The sequence below is a fragment of the Daphnia magna genome, unplaced genomic scaffold (assembly GCF_020631705.1).
Source record: "Daphnia magna isolate NIES unplaced genomic scaffold, ASM2063170v1.1 Dm_contigs517, whole genome shotgun sequence".
Taxonomy (NCBI): Eukaryota; Metazoa; Arthropoda; class Branchiopoda; order Diplostraca; family Daphniidae; genus Daphnia; species Daphnia magna.
In genome coordinates, this window is record NW_025533379.1 from 7,068 (window position 1) to 26,258 (window position 19,191).

General features: G+C 37.7%; 3 protein-coding genes and 2 pseudogenes across 3 annotated transcripts; 2 read left to right on the plus strand and 3 right to left on the minus strand.

Moving 5' to 3' along the window:
- The first annotated feature begins 2,896 nt into the window (after positions 1–2,896).
- On the plus strand, positions 2,897–4,095 carry LOC116928172 (annotated as a pseudogene).
- On the plus strand, positions 4,085–5,948 carry LOC123469150. The gene is given in 4 exon segments (XM_045168100.1): positions 4,085–4,603; positions 4,666–5,606; positions 5,684–5,775; positions 5,778–5,948. Coding segments are annotated over 4 exon segments (1,524 nt in total). The 5' UTR covers positions 4,085–4,153; the 3' UTR covers positions 5,819–5,948.
- Positions 5,949–9,243: 3,295 nt separating this feature from the next.
- On the minus strand, positions 9,244–11,205 carry LOC123469151. The gene has a single exon (XM_045168101.1). The coding sequence runs from the start codon at positions 11,203–11,205 to the stop codon at positions 9,244–9,246; it is 1,962 nt and encodes a 653-aa protein (XP_045024036.1).
- Positions 11,206–11,276: 71 nt separating this feature from the next.
- On the minus strand, positions 11,277–12,178 carry LOC116935426 (annotated as a pseudogene).
- Positions 12,179–13,287: 1,109 nt separating this feature from the next.
- On the minus strand, positions 13,288–15,096 carry LOC116935425. Its single transcript, XM_032942727.2, has one exon. The coding sequence runs from the start codon at positions 15,094–15,096 to the stop codon at positions 13,288–13,290; it is 1,809 nt and encodes a 602-aa protein (XP_032798618.2).
- Positions 15,097–19,191: the final 4,095 nt, after the last annotated feature.

Genomic DNA, 19,191 nt, shown 5'->3' on the forward strand with positions numbered 1-19,191 from the left:
ACATATAGAAGTAAAAACTCATGGTATAACAGTGTATTCACATTGAATACAAGTATATTTGATGCTGTTTATATATAGAACTAAAAACTCATGGTATAACAGTGTATTCACATTGAATACAAGTATATTCCATGCAGTTTACATATAGAAGTAAAAACTCATGGTATAACAGTGTATTCACATTGAATACAAGTATATTTGATGCTGTTTACATATAGAAGTAAAAACTCATGGTATAACAGTGTATTCACATTGAATACAAGTATATTCCATGCAGTTTATATATAGAAGTAAAAACTCATGGTATAACAGTGTATTCACATTGAATACAAGTATATTTGATGCTGTTTACATATAGAAGTAAAAACTCATGGTATAACAGTGTATTCACATTGAATACAAGTATATTCCATGCAGTTTACATATAGAAGTAAAAACTCATGGTATAACAGTGTATTCACATTGAATACAAGTATATTTGATGCTGTTTACATATAGAAGTAAAAACTCATGGTATAACAGTGTATTCACATTGAATACAAGTATATTCCATGCAGTTTACATATAGAAGTAAAAACTCATGGTATAACAGTGTATTCACATTGAATACAAGTATATTTGATGCTGTTTACATATAGAAGTAAAAACTCATGGTATAACAGTGTATTCACATTGAATACAAGTATATTCCATGCAGTTTACATATAGAAGTAAAAACTCATGGTATAACAGTGTATTCACATTGAATACAAGTATATTTGATGCTGTTTACATATAGAACTAAAAACTCATGGTATAACAGTGTATTCACATTGAATACAAGTATATTTGATGCTGTTTACATATAGAACTAAAAACTCATGGTATAACAGTGTATTCACATTGAATACAAGTATATTTCCATGCAGTTTACATATAGAAGTAAAAACTCATGGTATAACAGTGTATTCACATTGAATACAAGTATATTTGATGCTGTTTACATATAGAAGCTAAAAACTCATGGTATAACAGTGTATTCACATTGAATACAAGTATATTCCATGCAGTTTACATATAGAAGTAAAAACTCATGGTATAACAGTGTATTCACATTGAATACAAGTATATTTGATGCTGTTTACATATAGAACTAAAAACTCATGGTATAACAGTGTATTCACATTGAATACAAGTATATTTGATGCTGTTTACATATAGAACTAAAAACTCATGGTATAACAGTGTATTCACATTGAATACAAGTATATTCCATGCAGTTTACATATAGAAGTAAAAAACTCATGGTATAACAGTGTATCTCACATTGAATACAAGTATATTTGATGCTGTTTACATATAGAACTAAAAACTCATGGTATAACAGTGTATTCACATTGAATACAAGTATATTTGATGCTGTTTACATATAAGAAAAAAAACTCATGGTATAACAGTGTATTCACATTGAATACAAGTATATTCCATGCAGTTTACATAGAGAAGTAAAAACTCATGGTATAACAGTGTATTCACATTGAATACAAGTATATTTGATGCTGTTTACATATAAGAACTAAAAACTCATGGTATAACAGTGTATTCACATTGAATACAAGTATATTCCATGCAGTTTACATATAGAAGTAAAAACTCATGGTATAACAGTGTATTCACATTTTGAATACAAGTATATTTGATGCTGTTTACATATAGAAGTAAAAACTCATGGTATAACAGTGTATTCACATTGAATACAAGTATATTTGATGCTGTTTACATATAGAACTTAAAACTCATGGTATAACAGTGTATTCACATTGAATACAAGTATATTCCATGCAGTTTACATATAGAAGTAAAAACTCATGGTATAACAGTGTATTCACATTGAATACAAGTATATTTGATGCTGTTTACATATAGAAGTAAAAACTCATGGTATAACAGTGTATTCACATTGAATACAAGTATATTTGATGCTGTTTACATATAGAAGTAAAAACTCATGGTATAACAGTGTATTCACATTGAATACAAGTATATTTGATGCTGTTTACATATAGAACTAAAAAACTCATGGTATAACAGTGTATTCACATTGAATACAAGTATATTCCATGCAGTTTACATATAGAAGTAAAAACTCATGGTATAACAGTGTATTCACATTGAATACAAGTATATTTGATGCATGTTTACATATAGAACTAAAAACTCATGGTATAACAGTGTATTCACATTGAATACAAGTATATTCCATGCTGTTTACATATAGAACTAAAAACTCATGGTATAACAGTGTATTCACATTGAATACAAGTATATTCCATGCAGTTTATATATAGAAGTAAAAACTCATGGTATAACAGTGTATTCACATTGAATACAAGTATATTCCATGCAGTTTACATATAGAACTAAAAACTCATGGTATAAAACAGTGTATTCACATTGAATACAAGTATATTCCATGCAGTTTACATATAGAAGTAAAAACTCATGGTATAACAGTGTATTCACATTGAATACAAGTATATTTGATGCTGTTTACATATAGAACTAAAAACTCATGGTATAACAGTGTATTCACATTGAATACACGTATATTCCATGCAGTTAACCAGGGTTGGACCACCGCGGTTAAAATCTACCGCGGTACTACCGCGCGGTAGCGGTAGTACCGCAATCTTTTACCGCGATATGCTTAAAATTTTCACAATTACCGCACTACCGCATGTCATGTATACTACCGCACGGTAGCGGTAGATAAACGCCATCTATCAGCCAGAAAATGAACTATATTTCATTAAAAAATAGATGGCAGCACGCCATTTCCTCAGCCCCTAACGCTTGATGTTCATCTATAAAGTTTGTAATTCTCAATAAAGTTACTGAAAAACGTTTGATTTAACAGATTTAGTCTTTTTATCATCATGGGGTAAGTCAAACTTGTCAATTTTATTATTATTGAGTGTAATGCAAGCATCCAAACTTTATTTTAGTCGAGGGAATCGATCCCAGCAAAACAAACGAGGTAAACGCAGTGCACCTGTCAGGGAATGAAAATAGTGTTTTGTTACATCAATCAGGTAGTTTAGTTGTTGCAAGTTCTGACTTTACCTATGTAACTGTATTTGAAAAAATTTTTCATTCACAACAAGTTAATCCACCTGATGCAGCACAAATTGATGATGTTGCTGTCGCAGAACCTGCCACTGCGAAGGAAGCTTCAGTACCAGCTTCTACCAGCACTCAATCTGTTCAGCGTGGGCAAACAGTTCATTCAGGTAATACTCCCAAACCTAATCTTTCATATCCTATTATTCATCTTTTTTATTTTAGATACTGAGGTGATGGGCCTTAATGAGTTGGACACTTCTCGTGATGACAGCAATCTATCTTCTTCAAGTCCCAGCAGAGATCGAGAGAGTGACACAAGGAATCCTGAAGATGCTACTAGTGTCCAATCTTTGAAAGGTATATAAAGAATAAATCTAGTCATGTTTCTGTAGATTACTTATTATGGGTTTTGTAGAATCTGATGACATCAAAAAGGCTTTCCTACCCACCATCCTTCTTCAAGTTTATTGAGCCCTCGGCGAAAAATGGAAGCTCCCTGTACGCTTGTCAAGTGAAAGATTGTCCCAGAATGGGAAAGACTCTATCGGCGATAAACAACTCTAGAGGAAACTTGCGGGCTCACATCAAAGTATGACGTACTTGGTATGACAACTTGTTGAAGATGGTCGATTTTATGCCTTTTTTGGTCTTTAGACGGTTCATAAGGAACAGCTGGAAAAGTTTAACACACTTTGTAAAGAAATTGATGCTACTAAGTTGATGGGCGTCCAACCTCTTAGGGACCATTCGGATAAAAAAGATCGAGACAGATCGTAAGCCAGCCTCCGTGCAGCAGGTCTTGTCTTTTCAAGGGTACCAAAACTTGTCACACAGAAAAACCTGGATGAATTCATTCCGGTAATTGTTACTGGCATAAGAGAAAGATTGTTGGTAAACTTCATCTATTATCCTTTTTACAGGAATACCTTTGTGACGCGGTTCTACCAGTCTATCACACAGAGACAGAAGCCTTCCCCGGACTTACACCCGTAAATTGCAACCTCGTCTTAAAGTCAGGAACCGTGCATTCTACCGAAAGCAGATCGCCAGTATGTATATAAAGAAGAGAGCTGCTCTTATGAACCAGTTGCGAGGCGCATTGTGGATTTGTACAACTGCCGATGGATGGACTTCTAGGCGGCGGGCGTTCATCGGCATCACTGCCCACTGGATCGCTCCAAACCTGAAAAGGCGTTCCGTATGCCTTGCCGTAAGACGCGTCATAGGAAAGTGTGATTTTGAAATTATTGCCAAGCTCCTAGAAGGTGTGTACGAAGAATACGACATCCTTCACAAATTGACGGCAACGGTGACGGACAACGGAAGCAATTTTGTGAAAGCATTTCGTCTCTATGGATCCTCGTCTCTCCACTCCACCATCGAGAGATCCACTTCGACTCAAAATCAAAATGCGCCTCTAAGGGCAGCTTCATTGGACGTTTTGAACGCGTCCACCTCTAGGACGACTCTGCAGCCAGTAAATGTCAGGTCAAACAGGATGGTACTAGACTAGCAATCAGTTTCTTACAATGTCGGTACTGAATTCTTTTTTTTAATTTCAAGGTGACCGGAGAAGACAACATCGCCGCTCTTCTAGAAGATGAGCTTTCTGATTTTGAAGAGACCGATGATGAGATCGATTCGTTATCTGATCATGACCATGATAAGGAAAAGGAGGATCAAGGAGAATCTGCAACGGAGCAAGAGAGTGAATCCGAAATTCAAGAAAATACTGATGCTGACATGAATCCAATTTCCTTAACGGCAATCCTAAATAGTGGTATTGACGCAACCAACATTTACATCCTACCACCTCATCGTCGGTGTGCATGCCACACATTAAACCTGATTTGCAAGTGTGACATCTATAAGGATCTAGAACCGGCTCTCAAGAACCTAATGGAGGCAACCGATAAGAAACTGACTGCTATCTGGAATAAGCAAAATCGAAGCTCTAAGGCTTCTGACACGATCATAGAGAGCCTTGGGATGCTCTTTATCATTCATAATGAAACTCGTTGGAATTCTTATTTCAATGCCATGCAACGAGCCAAATACTTCGTCACAAAGAAAAGGACCGAACTTAAAGCACTTTTTGAACAATTCGGGATTGCGTATTTCCGCCCAGCCGAAGAGGAATTCATTCGTGAATACGTCAAAGTGATGGAGCCTATATCAGAAGCATTGAATGTTCTTCAAGCAGACGTCAACATCTCTATCGGTTATTTACTTCCTACGCTTACCATCCTTCTCAATAAGATGGAAAACCTGAAGGAGAAAGGCGGCATCAAGCACTGCAAACCTCTCCTAAACACAATGATCGAATCAGTAAAGCGAAGATTTGCTGAAAGTTTGGCTGACGCAGAGTTGCACATCGCCGCCATGGTACATCCTCTCTTCAAGGCAAAATGGATGCCGGAAGGCGAGGAGCGTGATGCTAAAGTCCAAGGTATTGTAGACGTCTTTCGATCCTTCAAGAACGACCAAGTTGACTTGGAAAATAGGTATCTATACAGTTACACTAATTCCATGATGTAGTGCTGTGTTTGTTAACTTCTTGCTTTAATTTTCATTTTACTAGGAAGCAGTCTTATTCAGCGGCCGATGGTATTCAAAGCGAGGATTCGGACTACAGCCCGCAGAGAAAGAAGACCAAGAAAGATTTCTTCAAATCAATTTTGACAAACACAGTACCAGCGGAATCCAACGAGGTTGATTTGTTCCTTGCCGACCAGTCTACAAAGATAAGCAGCCTGAACAAATACCCAACCATTAAGGCCATATTTATCAAGTACAATGCTGCATTTCCTTCCTCGGCCTCTGTCGAGCGCTTATTCAGCGTTGCAGGAAGGATTTTTACCCCACTAAGGGGTCGTTTGTCAGACAAAAACTTTGAACGCATGTTATTATTAAAAGTAAACAAGTTCATTGATTCATAAACTAATTCAGTAATTCTTTCAATCTGAAATACAAGACAATAAGGCAAACTAAATGAAACCTAAATGCTTGTGATTTTATTTTGTCTTAGCTATCCGCGCTACCGCAAACGACCACCGCAACCGCGGTAGGCTGTCAGACTACCGCGGTAGTAACGTACCGCGGTAGAAAATTGAAATCTTGCGGTTACAGCTACCGGGTAGCGGTAAATTTTTTTACTACCGCGTCCAACCCTGGAATACACTGTTATACCATGAGTTTTTACTTCTATATGTAAACTGAATGGAATATACTTGTATTCAATGTGAATACACTGTTATACCATGAGTTTTTAGTTCTATATGTAAACAGCATCAAATATACTTGTATTCAATGTGAATACACTGTTATACCACGAGTTTTTACTTCTATATGTAAACTGCATGGAATATACTTATATTCAATGTGAATACACTGTTATACCATGAGTTTTTACTTCTATATGTAAACTTCATGGAATATACTTGTATTCAATGTGAATACACTGTTATACCATGAGTTTTTACTTCTATATGTAAACTGCATGGAATATACTTGTATTCAATGTGAATACACTGTTATACCATGAGTTTTTACTTCTATATGTAAACTGAATCAACTATACTTGTATTCAATGTGGATACACTGTTATACCATGAGTTTTTAGTTCTATATGTAAACAGCATCAAATATACTTGTATTCAATGTGAATACACTGTTATACCATGAGTTTTTACTTCTATATGTAAACTGCATGGAATATACTTGTATTCAATGTGAATACACTGTTATACCATGAGTTTTTAGTTCTATATGTAAACAGCATCAAATATACTTGTATTCAATGTGAATACACTGTTATACCATGAGTTTTTACTTCTATATGTAAACTGCATGGAATATACTTGTATTCAATGTGAATACACTGTTTTACCATGAGTTTTTACTTCTATATGTAAACTGCATGGAATATACTTGTATTCAATGTGAATACACTGTTATACCATGAGTTTTTACTTCTATATGTAAACTGCAAGGAATATACTTGTATTCAATGTGAATACACTGTTATACCATGAGTTTTTAGTTCTATATGTAAACAGCATCAAATATACTTGTATTCAATGTGAATACACTGTTATACCATGAGGTTTTACTTCTATATGTAAACTGCATGGAATATACTTGTATTCAATGTGAATACACAATTATACCATGAGTTTTTACTTCTATATGTAAACTGCATGGAATATACATGTATTCAATGTGAATACATTGTTATACCATGAATTTTTACTTCCATATGTAAACTGCATGGAATATACATGTATTCAATGTGAATACACTGTTATACCATGAGTTTTTAGTTCTATATGTCAACAGCATCAAATATACTTGTATTCAATGTGAATACACTGTTATACCATGAGTTTTTACTTCTATATGTAAACTGCATGGAATATACTTGTATTCAATGTGAATACACTGTTATACCATGAGTTTTTACTTCTATATGTAAACTGCATGGAATATACATGTATTCAATGTGAATACACTGTTATACCATGAGTTTTTACTTCTATATGTAAACTGCATGGAATATACATGTATTCAATGTGAATACACTGTTATACCATGAGTTTTTACTTTATATGTAAACTGCATGGAATATACATGTATTCAATGTGAATACACTGTTATACCATGAGTTTTTACTTCTATATGTAAACTGCATCAACTATACTTGTATTCAATGTGGATACACTGTTATACCATGAGTTTTTAGTTCCATATGTAAACAGCATCAAATATACTTGTATTCAATGTGAATACACTGTTATACCATGAGTTTTTACTTCTATATGTAAACTGCATGGAATATACTTGTATTCAATGTGAATACACTGTTTTACCATGAGTTTTTACTTCTATATGTAAACTGCATGGAATATACTTGTATTCAATGTGAATACACTGTTATACCATGAGTTTTTACTTTTATAGGTAAACTGCATGGAATATACTTGTATTCAATGTGAATACACTGTTATACCATGAGTTTTTAGTTCTATATGTAAACAGCATCAAATATACTTGTATTCAATGTGAATACACTGTTATACCATGAGGTTTTACTTCTATATGTAAACTGCATGGAATATACTTGTATTCAATGTGAATACACAATTATACCATGAGTTTTTACTTCTATATGTAAACTGCATGGAATATACATGTATTCAATGTGAATACATTGTTATACCATGAGTTTTTACTTCTATATGTAAACTGCATGGAATATACATGTATTCAATGTGAATACACTGTTATACCATGAGTTTTTAGTTCTATATGTAAACAGCATCAAATATACTTGTATTCAATGTGAATACACTGTTATACCATGAGTTTTTACTTCTATATTTAAACTGCATTGAATATACTTGTATTTAATGTGAATACACTGTTATACCATGAGTTTTTACTTCTATATGTAAACTGCATCAACTATACTTGTATTCGATGTGAATACACTGTTATACCATGAGTTTTTACTTCTATATGTAAACTGCATGGAATATACTTGTATTCAATGTGAATACACAATTATACCATGAGTTTTTACTTCTATATGTAAACTGCATGGAATATACATGTATTCAATGTGAATACATTGTTATACCATGAGTTTTTACTTCCATATGTAAAGTGCATGGAATATACATGTATTCAATGTGAATACACTGTTATACCATGAGTTTTTAGTTCTATATGTAAACTGCATGGAATATACATGTATTCAATGTGAATACACTGTTATACCATGAGTTTTTACTTCTATATGTAAACTGGATTGAATATACTTGTATTCAATGTGAATACACTGTTATACCATGAGTTTTTACTTTGTTGCCTTTCGCAAGACAACCCTTTGAAATTACGTTCTCTCTTCTTGTCATAACTCTATAATGTGAAACTTATGTTACCTGTTCAATGAAATTGCACTTAATTCAGCTTTGATACTTTATTCAATTGCACACAAAAAGTTTTTACTTCTCTGCCAAGAGAAAAAAGGACCCGACCTCCCCGTGACCAAAAATCGTCTGCCCTTTTCCCCCTCCCCCGCGAATCCAAAAAGAAAAACGTTGCCGGATAATATCTTCCATCAGGAACATACTCCCCTCCTCAGCAAGAGGAGTCCTCCGCACGTCGCAACAGGCATAACTTGACGACAGGCCGTCGGTACTCGCCTGTAGCCGTCTTCACCCACACGGTCCGTACCACCTGCTCCTCTTTCGGCAATGTCGTCTTGGCGGTGAGAAGGCGACTAACCGTTCCGGTCAGCCATGTCCCCCGCGGCGCGTTCTGGTCCACGATCAAGACTAAATCTCCTACTTGAACGTTTCTGTTCTTGCGTGTCCACTTGTTTCTCTCCGTCAAGGCAGGTACATATTCTATCATCCACCGGCGCCAGAACCTCTCGATCAACTCCTGCGCCTGTCGCCATCGTCGGTGCGACAACACTCCCGTTTCGTCGAACAGGTCGGGCGGGATGTGTGGGTGTGCGCGGCCTAAAAGGAAGTGGTTGGGCGTGAGGGGACTTTCGTCCTCGGGATCTACGCTTAGATGAGTCAAAGGACGGGCATTAAGAATGGCCACTACTTCGGCCATTATGGTTCGCAGCACCTCTTCCTTCACCGTGGTACAACCCAAAACTACTTTTAATGCGGCCTTTGCAGACTTCACCATGCTCTCCCACGATCCTCCAAAATGCGGGGCCGACGGGGGAGAGAAGTACCAATTTACCCCGCGGTCCGCCATATCTCCAATCCATTTTCCGTCTTCGGCGAGTCGCTCCAATCCTTCCTTTAACTCTTTCTCGCACGCGGCGAGGTTCGTTCCGTTGTCACTCCACACATCTTTGGGGCTTCCTCTAAGAGAGATGTGACGTCGCCAGGCCATCATGCATGAGTCACGGTCCAGCGAATCTGCTATTTCAATGTTGAGTGCTCTTGTGGCTAGGCAAGTATACAAGACTCCGTATCTCTTTTGGGTACCTCGTCCAATCGTAACGTTTAACGGGCCAAAATAATCCACTCCAATTTGGCTGAATGGTGGCAGGAAGGGAGTTACACGACAGGCGGGAAGGGGCGCCATCTCGGGAGCCATTGGCTTCGCGTGTCTTTTCCGACACTCTAGACAAGAACCGACCACCCCACGCACCGTTCTTCTACCTTTGATGACCCAGAACGATGCTCTCAACTCGTACAGCGTCCGTTCGGTTTGCGCGTGAAAGTGGGCTTCGTGCGCATCAGATACGACCAGTTTCGTTAGCTTATGATTGTGGGGCAAAATAAGGGGGTGCTTGGCGTCCTCAGTCATAAAGGCATGGTTCAACCGACCACCCACTCGCAACAAACCTTTAGGATCTAAAAAGGGGGAAAGTTTGCGTAGCTTCGACTCGCGCGGCACTGGTCGGTCCTTCGACAAATGTTTCACTTCACTGGCGAATGATGCACTTTGAACTATTTTAACGCATTGTTCTAAACCCGCTCGTAAATCCCCGGCTGTCAACTGTTTGCCAGGGTTGATTTCTTCGGCCACAACGCGCTTAAGCATCGTCAATGAGGTTGCAGAATTGATGAGTTCACTGATTGAGTTTGGTTTTAGCTCTCCTGTTTCTTCGGCTGTGATCGTATTCACTGCCGGTCCCGTAAGCATTTCTTTGACGAGGATCGCTTTATCGATTTCCTCACACACAGCAACTGGTCGGATAATCTCTAACAAATCCTCTTTCACGGCTCCTCCTCCTCGTCTTTGGGGCCAATCCTTTTCCTCTTTACACAAAAATGCGGGTCCCGCCAAGCTCCTGTGATCTGCTGATAACTCTCCTGCGTTGATTCCCCGACTGTAGTCATCGGCTGGGTTTAGCTCACTAGGAACGTGGCGCCACCTTGTAGCGGATGAGGCGGCCAGGATTTGTTCCTTCCTAGTACTTATGAAGGGAGCGTAGAGAGTGGCCTCGGATCGTAACCAGTACAGCACGTTGTCTGAGTCCGTCCATAGCCAATCCTGGAGGTTCGGTGTTCTCTTTCGCTGAAGGGAGACGTACCGTTTGGCGATCCGCACTCCTAGTAATGCGGCCATTAGTTCCAGTCTAGTAACTGTTTGCTGTTGTACTGGGGCGACTCTTGACTTGGCGGCCACTAGACGAACTGTTACGGCACCTCGGTATTCACATCGCAGGTAAGTGCAGGCTCCATAGGCGATCGTTGAAGCATCACAGAAGGTGTGGAGTTGGATTTCTGTCTCACTTGCGGGGAACGAGGAAAATCGAAGGCTACGCGGGATCCGAAGTTGACGTAGAGTCTCCATTTCTTTTGCAATATTGTCCCATCGTTGCTGCAAGACAAGCGGCAATGGGCAGTCCCATCCTAGTTTTTTCGGCTTTCTCCCGTTGGGATCAGGATCTCGCCCTACTCTCCACATGTCTTGTAACAACACTCGGCCGGTGATGGTTACACTTGCGAGAAATCCCATGGGATCGAAGATGCTGGACACTGCAGATAATACTTCTCTTTTTGTAGTTGCTTTGGGGATGATAAGGTCGAAGAAGAAAGAATCTGATTCCCCGCTCCACTGCAGCCCCATCGTCCGGTGGATCGGCAAACCATCTAAATCCACGTTAAGGTCCGGATTGGCTCTTTCTGAAGGTGGGAGTGATTGTAGAATTTCTCTGGACGAGGTCGCCAGTTGACCAAGGACAAAGCCTCCCAGGAACAACAACTCACGTAACCTTCTGCAAGTTGTTATTCCTTCCTCCACGCTGTTAAATGAGTCTAAATAATTGTCCACATAAAAATTATCGAGAATTTTTGTGGCGACGTCAGCGTAATCCGGATTGTCCTTCACTATATGGCGCAATACGTAGGTGGCGGAAGTCGGAGATGAGCTGGCTCCGAATATAAGCACCATCATCTGATACGCGATCGGTGGTCCAGGATCACCAGGTCGTCGCCAGAAGAATCTGAAGACTGATTGGTCTTCCGGCCGGATGCGCACTTGTAAAAACATTTTGTTGATGTCCATGCTGACTGCGTACGGATTTTCTCTGAAGTGAAATAGGACATCCAGCATGTCCGTCATGAGCAATGGACCGTTGTGAAGTGCGTCGTTTAAACAAACGTTCTTAAATTTGCTAGCTGCGTCGAAAACCAAGCGCGGTTTATCTGGTTTCAGAATATTCTCCACTAATCCGTGAGGGACGTACCATACTTTTCCTGGCGGGCCCATCTGCTCATCCATTCTGAGGCGTCTTGCGAACCCAAGGTCCATATACGCTTCGATAGCTTTGGTGTAACGATTTGCGTAGAGAGGGTCAACTCTGAAGCGGCTTTCTACGGCGTAGAGTCGTTGGAGTGCACTGGATCTGTTGTTTGGTAAAACAACTTGTGGTTTGACGAAGGGTAGTCCAATTTCGTATCTCGGTTGTGCGTTTGTCCCAATCAATTTAATCGTCGAATCTAGTGTGGCTAGTGCTGCTTCATCTTGCATCGTTGTTATTCTTTTGCGGTCCTCCATTGACCCACACAATTCGTGCGTCCAGAACTGCTGCAGCACGTCGTCATTTTCCTCTTCTTGTATGCTGTTACATGTAGCCGTAGTTGACTCGCAAATTTCTTTAGGTACGTTGCCCTGAACCGTCCAACCAAAAGGCGTTTTTATACCATGAGGGCCACTTTGTATTGGAGTGCGGGTTTCTAGTTGTTTTAGAGCGTCGGGGACATTCGCTCCAATAAATATTCCTACTTCTCTCCAATAAAAATCCTTTAGGTCGAGATACTGCAGATGAGCCCATTGGTGCTGATGTTGACTCCATTTGATGCACCTTCTGTTTACTCTTAAGTCTGGGACTACAAGAAGAGGTTCGACATCCATTTTCCTGTTTCTGTTGGTCGTGGGGGAAATTTGGCATCGCGTTTTAATCACCGTTAGTTTTGGGTCTCTTCCATGGAAGGTCGCCAATTTCATGTTCGTTCGGTGTCCGTTGAGTTTCAGAATGTCGGCCAGATCCTTGGAGATGAGTGACGTTTCACATCCTGGGTCGAGTAAGGCGGTTGTTGTAGCGAAGTAATCGCCGTTGTGCACTAAAAGGCGGACAAACGGCGAGACGGCCACCTGACGGGCTCCGGTTCCTTCTATCGGCGGCGTCACGGCATTCATCTGGCGTCATTGTTTTTGTGGACGTCTACTACGTCCTCCCATGTTCGTCCGGTTGCTTTGCGTTGAAATGCGAGCTGCGTCATGGATCATGGTGTGATGTGCGGAACTGTTGCAATTTGGCACCGTACAGCGCAAATTTTCCTTTTTACAATCCCGGCATAGGTGGTTGCGACCCAGGCACCGGAAGCAATTCTCTAGGTCCCACACTATTTGGGCTCGTTGGTCGACTGTCATTTCTATAAATCGTGTACATCGATCCAATGCATGGCCCGGTTCTTCGTTGCACACTTTACATTTGCTTGTGTAAGATTGATCCGCGTTAATTGCGTTAACCGTTGGCAAAAGGGCCGCATGATTCTGCTGGGTATTCGCACGGTGGGATGTCTGGTTCCCTTGCCGATTCCCATACGTCACCCTTTCTTGTTGATATCTGTTTGAATATTGGGATGGAGTGTTTATAGCTGGCGCTTCCGGGGCAGTAGGCCTTGCGCTCTGGACGTTCTTCATTCCCATGAGCTCCAACTCAAGCCACGCATCCAAGTCTCGCAATGTCGGAATTCTTGGGAATAATCGTGTAACTTGTCTTCCCCATCTTGACAGCAAACTATCTGGTAGTTTTGTTACTAAGCCTTCGAGTGCGACGCTGGATTCCAGTTCATGTCCGTAACCGGCAGCGTCCAGAGTGGCGACTGCTCCATGCAGCTGCGACGAGAAGGTTTCTAGCTCCTTCCCACCTCGGCATAGTTGGATTGCCATAAGATGTTGGATGTAGGAGCGTACCACTAAGTGGGGGTGGCCATACTTTCTATGCAGTTCTATTAGCGCTGCACGGTACGCTTGAGGTGTTACAAAGATTTGACTCATTCCTTCTTTAAGGTGTGGAGAAAGCATCGTTGACAGCATCGTCAATCGTTGTATGTCTGCTGGGAAAACGTCGTGAACCATGCTTTTCACCGTTTGTATGAAGACTGGCCAGTCTCGTGGTTCTCCTCCAAACGGTTTCATCTTGGCCAACATGGCCATCGTAACCATAGCGTCGGCTCCTCCAGATAGTGGTGTTACAGGTTGGAACGGCAGGAAGATCCATGCATCAACTGCATTTGGAATTGCTGACGCGTCTTGACGTCCTGTGTTGTTGTACTTTCTACAAGTTGAAATTTCGTTTTCGATGAATGACAGGTCTGGCTGGTCAGTGGTCTTTTTACCCAAATCTTTATTTGGCGTTGAAGTACGGGGCGTATCTTTTTCGCGGGGCTTTTGATTCAATCTATCTCTTTCAGCAGCTCTTGCTTCGTCTTCAGCCAATCTTTTCTTCGCTATTTCTTCATCTTCCATCTCGTATCGTCGCTTAAGCGCTTCTTTTTGTTTTTGAGCAGCTGTGGCCGTTTGAGCCTCAGAGAGCGCTTTCTGAGCGTTTAGCAATTGCTGTGTGGTGTTAGCAGCTTGTATCTCCAACAGTTGTTGAGCGGCCAGCGTAGTTTCAGCAATCTTCATTTTCACGTAGGAATCAATTTCTCCAAAGATTTTTTTATAACTGTCATGAAGGGCCGTGGCCCAGTTTTCTGCTCTCTCCTTGTCTGGGCCGTCTGGTCCAGCAATTATTGCTGCAGAATATTTGCTGTGTAGCCGCATGCATTCTTCATATAGTTCGGTTAACGTTGCTTTCTGTTCCTCCAGCACTGCGATGTTTTTTGAGGCTGCAATTCCTGCTTCGATTGCCGTGCAAAGCTTCGTAAACTTTGACCGACACAGTTTACGTAAGGATTTGGCCAACTCTGGGGATAAGCTTGATTCGTCATGTTCACTATCTGACATTTTTGGTGTTTATCGTTTTTTGATTGTTGTCACTCAATATCTGTAAAGAAAATTTATGCCTTTAGGCCACTTGAACTCGTAAAAATTTTTTTTTTTTTTTACTTAATGCTCTTAAGAGCCACGTTCTGCCTTGAGGCTGCCTTGGGGTTTCGTATTGAAATAATCCAGATATTATCTAGTCAAACATTTATAATTAGTGCCTTGAGGCCATTTCACATTTCTTTTAAAAAAAAAAAAATTTTTTTTTTTTTCACAACTTCATTTGCCACGTTCCCGGGTTTCGGCACCAACATGTTGCCTTTCGCAAGACAACCCTTTGAAATTACGTTCTCTCTTCTTGTCATAACTCTATAATGTGAAACTTATGTTACCTGTTCAATGAAATTGCACTTAATTCAGCTTTGATACTTTATTCAATTGCACACAAAAAGTTTTTACTTCTCTGCCAAGAGAAAAAAGGACCCGACCTCCCCGTGACCAAAAATCGTCTGCCCTTTTCCCCCTTCCCCGCGAATCCAAAAAGAAAAACGTTGCCGGATAATATCTTCCATCAGGAACATACTTCTATATGTAAACTGAATGGAATAAACTTGTATTCAATGTGAATACACTGTTATACCATGAGTTTTTAGTTCTATATGTAAACAGCATCAAATATACTTGTATTCAATGTGAATACACTGTTATACCATGAGTTTTTACTTCTATATGTAAACTGCATGGAATATACTTATATTCAATGTGAATACACTGTTATACCATGAGTTTTTACTTCTATATGTAAACTTCATGGAATATACTTGTATTCAATGTGAATACACTGTTATACCATGAGTTTTTACTTTTATATGTAAACTTCATGAAATATACTTGTATTCAATGTGAATACACTGTTATACCATGAGTTTTTACTTCTATATGTAAACTGCATCAACTATACTTGTATTCAATGTGGATACACTGTTATACCATGAGTTTTTAGTTCTATATGTAAACAGCATCAAATATACTTGTATTCAATGTGAATACACTGTTATACCATGAGTTTTTACTTCTATATGTAAACTGCATGGAATATACTTGTATTCAATGTGAATACACTGTTACTCCATGAGTTTTTAGTTCTATATGTAAACAGCATCAAATATACTTGTATTCAATGTGAATACACTGTTATACCATGAGTTTTTACTTCTATATGTAAACTGCATGGAATATACTTGTATTCAATGTGAATACACTGTTTTACTATGAGGTTTTACTTCTATATGTAAACTGCATGGAATATACTTGTATTCAATGTGAATACACTGTTATACCATGAGTTTTTACTTCTATATGTAAACTGCATGGAATATACTTGTATTCAATGTGAATACACTGTTATACCATGAGTTTTTAGTTCTATATGTAAACAGCATCAAATATACTTGTATTCAATGTGAATACACTGTTATACCATGAGGTTTTACTTCTATATATAAACTGCATGGAATATACTTGTATTCAATGTGAATACACAATTATACCATGAGTTTTACTTCTTATATATTAAGCTGCATGGAATATACATGTATTCAATGTGAATACATTGTTATACCATGAGTTTTTACTTCTATATGTAAACTGCATGGAATATACATGTATTCAATGTGAATACACTGTTATACCATGAGTTTTTGGTTCTATATGTAAACAGCATCAAATATACTTGTATTCAATGTGAATACACTGTTATACTATGAGTTTTTACTTCTATATTTAAACTGCATTGAATATACTTGTATTTAATGTGAATACACTGTTATACCTAGTTTTTATTCTATATGTAAACTGCATCAACTACTTGTATTCGATGTGAATACACTGTTATACCATGAGTTTTTACTTCTATATGTAAGCTGCATGGAATATACTTGTATTCAATGTGAATACACTGTTATACCATGAGTTTTTACTTCTATATGTAAACTGCATGGAATATACTTGTATTCAATGTGAATACACTGTTATACCATGAGTTTTTACTTCTATATGTAAACTGCATGGAATATACTTGTATTCAATGTGAATACACTGTTATACCATGAGTTTTTAGTTCTATATGTAAACAGCATCAAATATACTTGTATTCAATGTGAATACACTGTTATACCATGAGTTTTTCTTTCTATATGTAAACTGCATCAACTATACTTGTATTCAATGTGGATACACTGTTATACCATGAGTTTTTACTTCTATATGTAAACTGCATGGAATATACTTGTATTCAATGTGAATACACTGTTATACCATGAGTTTTTACTTCTATATGTAAACAGCATCAAATATACTTGTATTCAATGTGAATTAGTTTTTACTTCTATATATGCATGGAATATACTTGTATTCAATGTGAATACACTGTTATACCATGAGTTTTTAGTTCTATATGTAAACAGCATGGAATATACTTGTATTCAATGTGAATACACTGTTATACCATGAGTTTTTATTCTTATATATGTAAACAGCATGGAATATATGCTTGTATTCAATGTGAATACACTGTTATACCATGAGTTTTTACTTCTATATGTAAACTGCATCAAATATACTTGTATTCAATGTGAATACACTGTTATACCATGAGTTTTTACTTCTATATGTAAACTGCATGGAATATACTTGTATTCAATGTGAATACACTGTTATACCATGGGTTTTTACTTCTATATGTAAACAGCATCAAATATACTTGTATTCAATGTGAATACACTGTTATACCTGAGTTTTTATTTTCTATATGTAAACTGCATGGAATATACTTGTATTCAATGTAAATACACTGTTATACCATGAGTTTTTAGTTCTATATGTAAACAGCATCAAATATACTTGTATTCAATGTGAATACTACTGTTATACCATGAGTTTTTACTTCTATATGTAAACTGCATGGAATATACTTGTATTCAATGTGAATACACTGTTATACCATGAGTTTTTTTTTTGTAAACGCATGAAATATACTTGTATTCAATGTGAATACACTGTTATACCATGAGTTTTTACTTCTATATGTAAACTGCATGGAATATACTTGTATTCAATGTGAATACACTGTTATACCATGAGTTTTTACTTCTATATGTAAACAGCATGAAATATACTTGTATTCAATGTGAATACACTGTTATACCATGAGTTTTTACTTCTATATGTAAACTGCATGGAATATACTTGTATTCAATGTGAATACACTGTTATACCATGAGTTTTTACTTCTATATGTAAACTGCATCAAATATACTTGTATTCAATGTGAATACACTGTTATACCATGAGTTTTTAGTTCTTTATATGTAAACAGCATCAAATATACTTGTATTCAATGTGAATACACTGTTATACCATGAGTTTTTACTTCTATATGTAAACAGCATCAAATATACTTGTATTCAATGTGAATACACTGTTATACCATGAGTTTTTACTTCTATATGTAAACTGCATGGAATATACTTGTATTCAATGTGAATACACTGTTATACCATGAGTTTTTACTTCTATATGTAAACTGCATGGAATATACTTGTATTCAATGTGAATACACTGTTATACCATGAGTTTTTACTTCTATATGTAAACTGCATCAAATATACTTGTATTCAATGTGAATACACTGTTATACCATGAGTTTTTACTTCTATATGTAAACAGCATCAAATATACTTGTATTCAATGTGAATACACTGTTATACCATGAGTTTTTACTTCTATATGTAAACAGCATCAAATATACTTGTATTCAATGTGAATACACTGTTATACCATGAGTTTTTACTTCTATATGTAAACTGCATGGAATATACTTGTATTCAATGTGAATACACTGTTATACCATGAGTTTTTACTTCTATATGTAAACTGCATGGAATATACTTGTATTCAATGTGAATACACTGTTATACCATGAGTTTTTAGTTCTATATGTAAACAGCATCAAATATACTTGTATTCAATGTGAATACACTGTTATCCATCAAGTTTTTACTTCTATATGTAAACTGCATGGAATATACTTGTATTATGTGAATACCTATGCTAGTT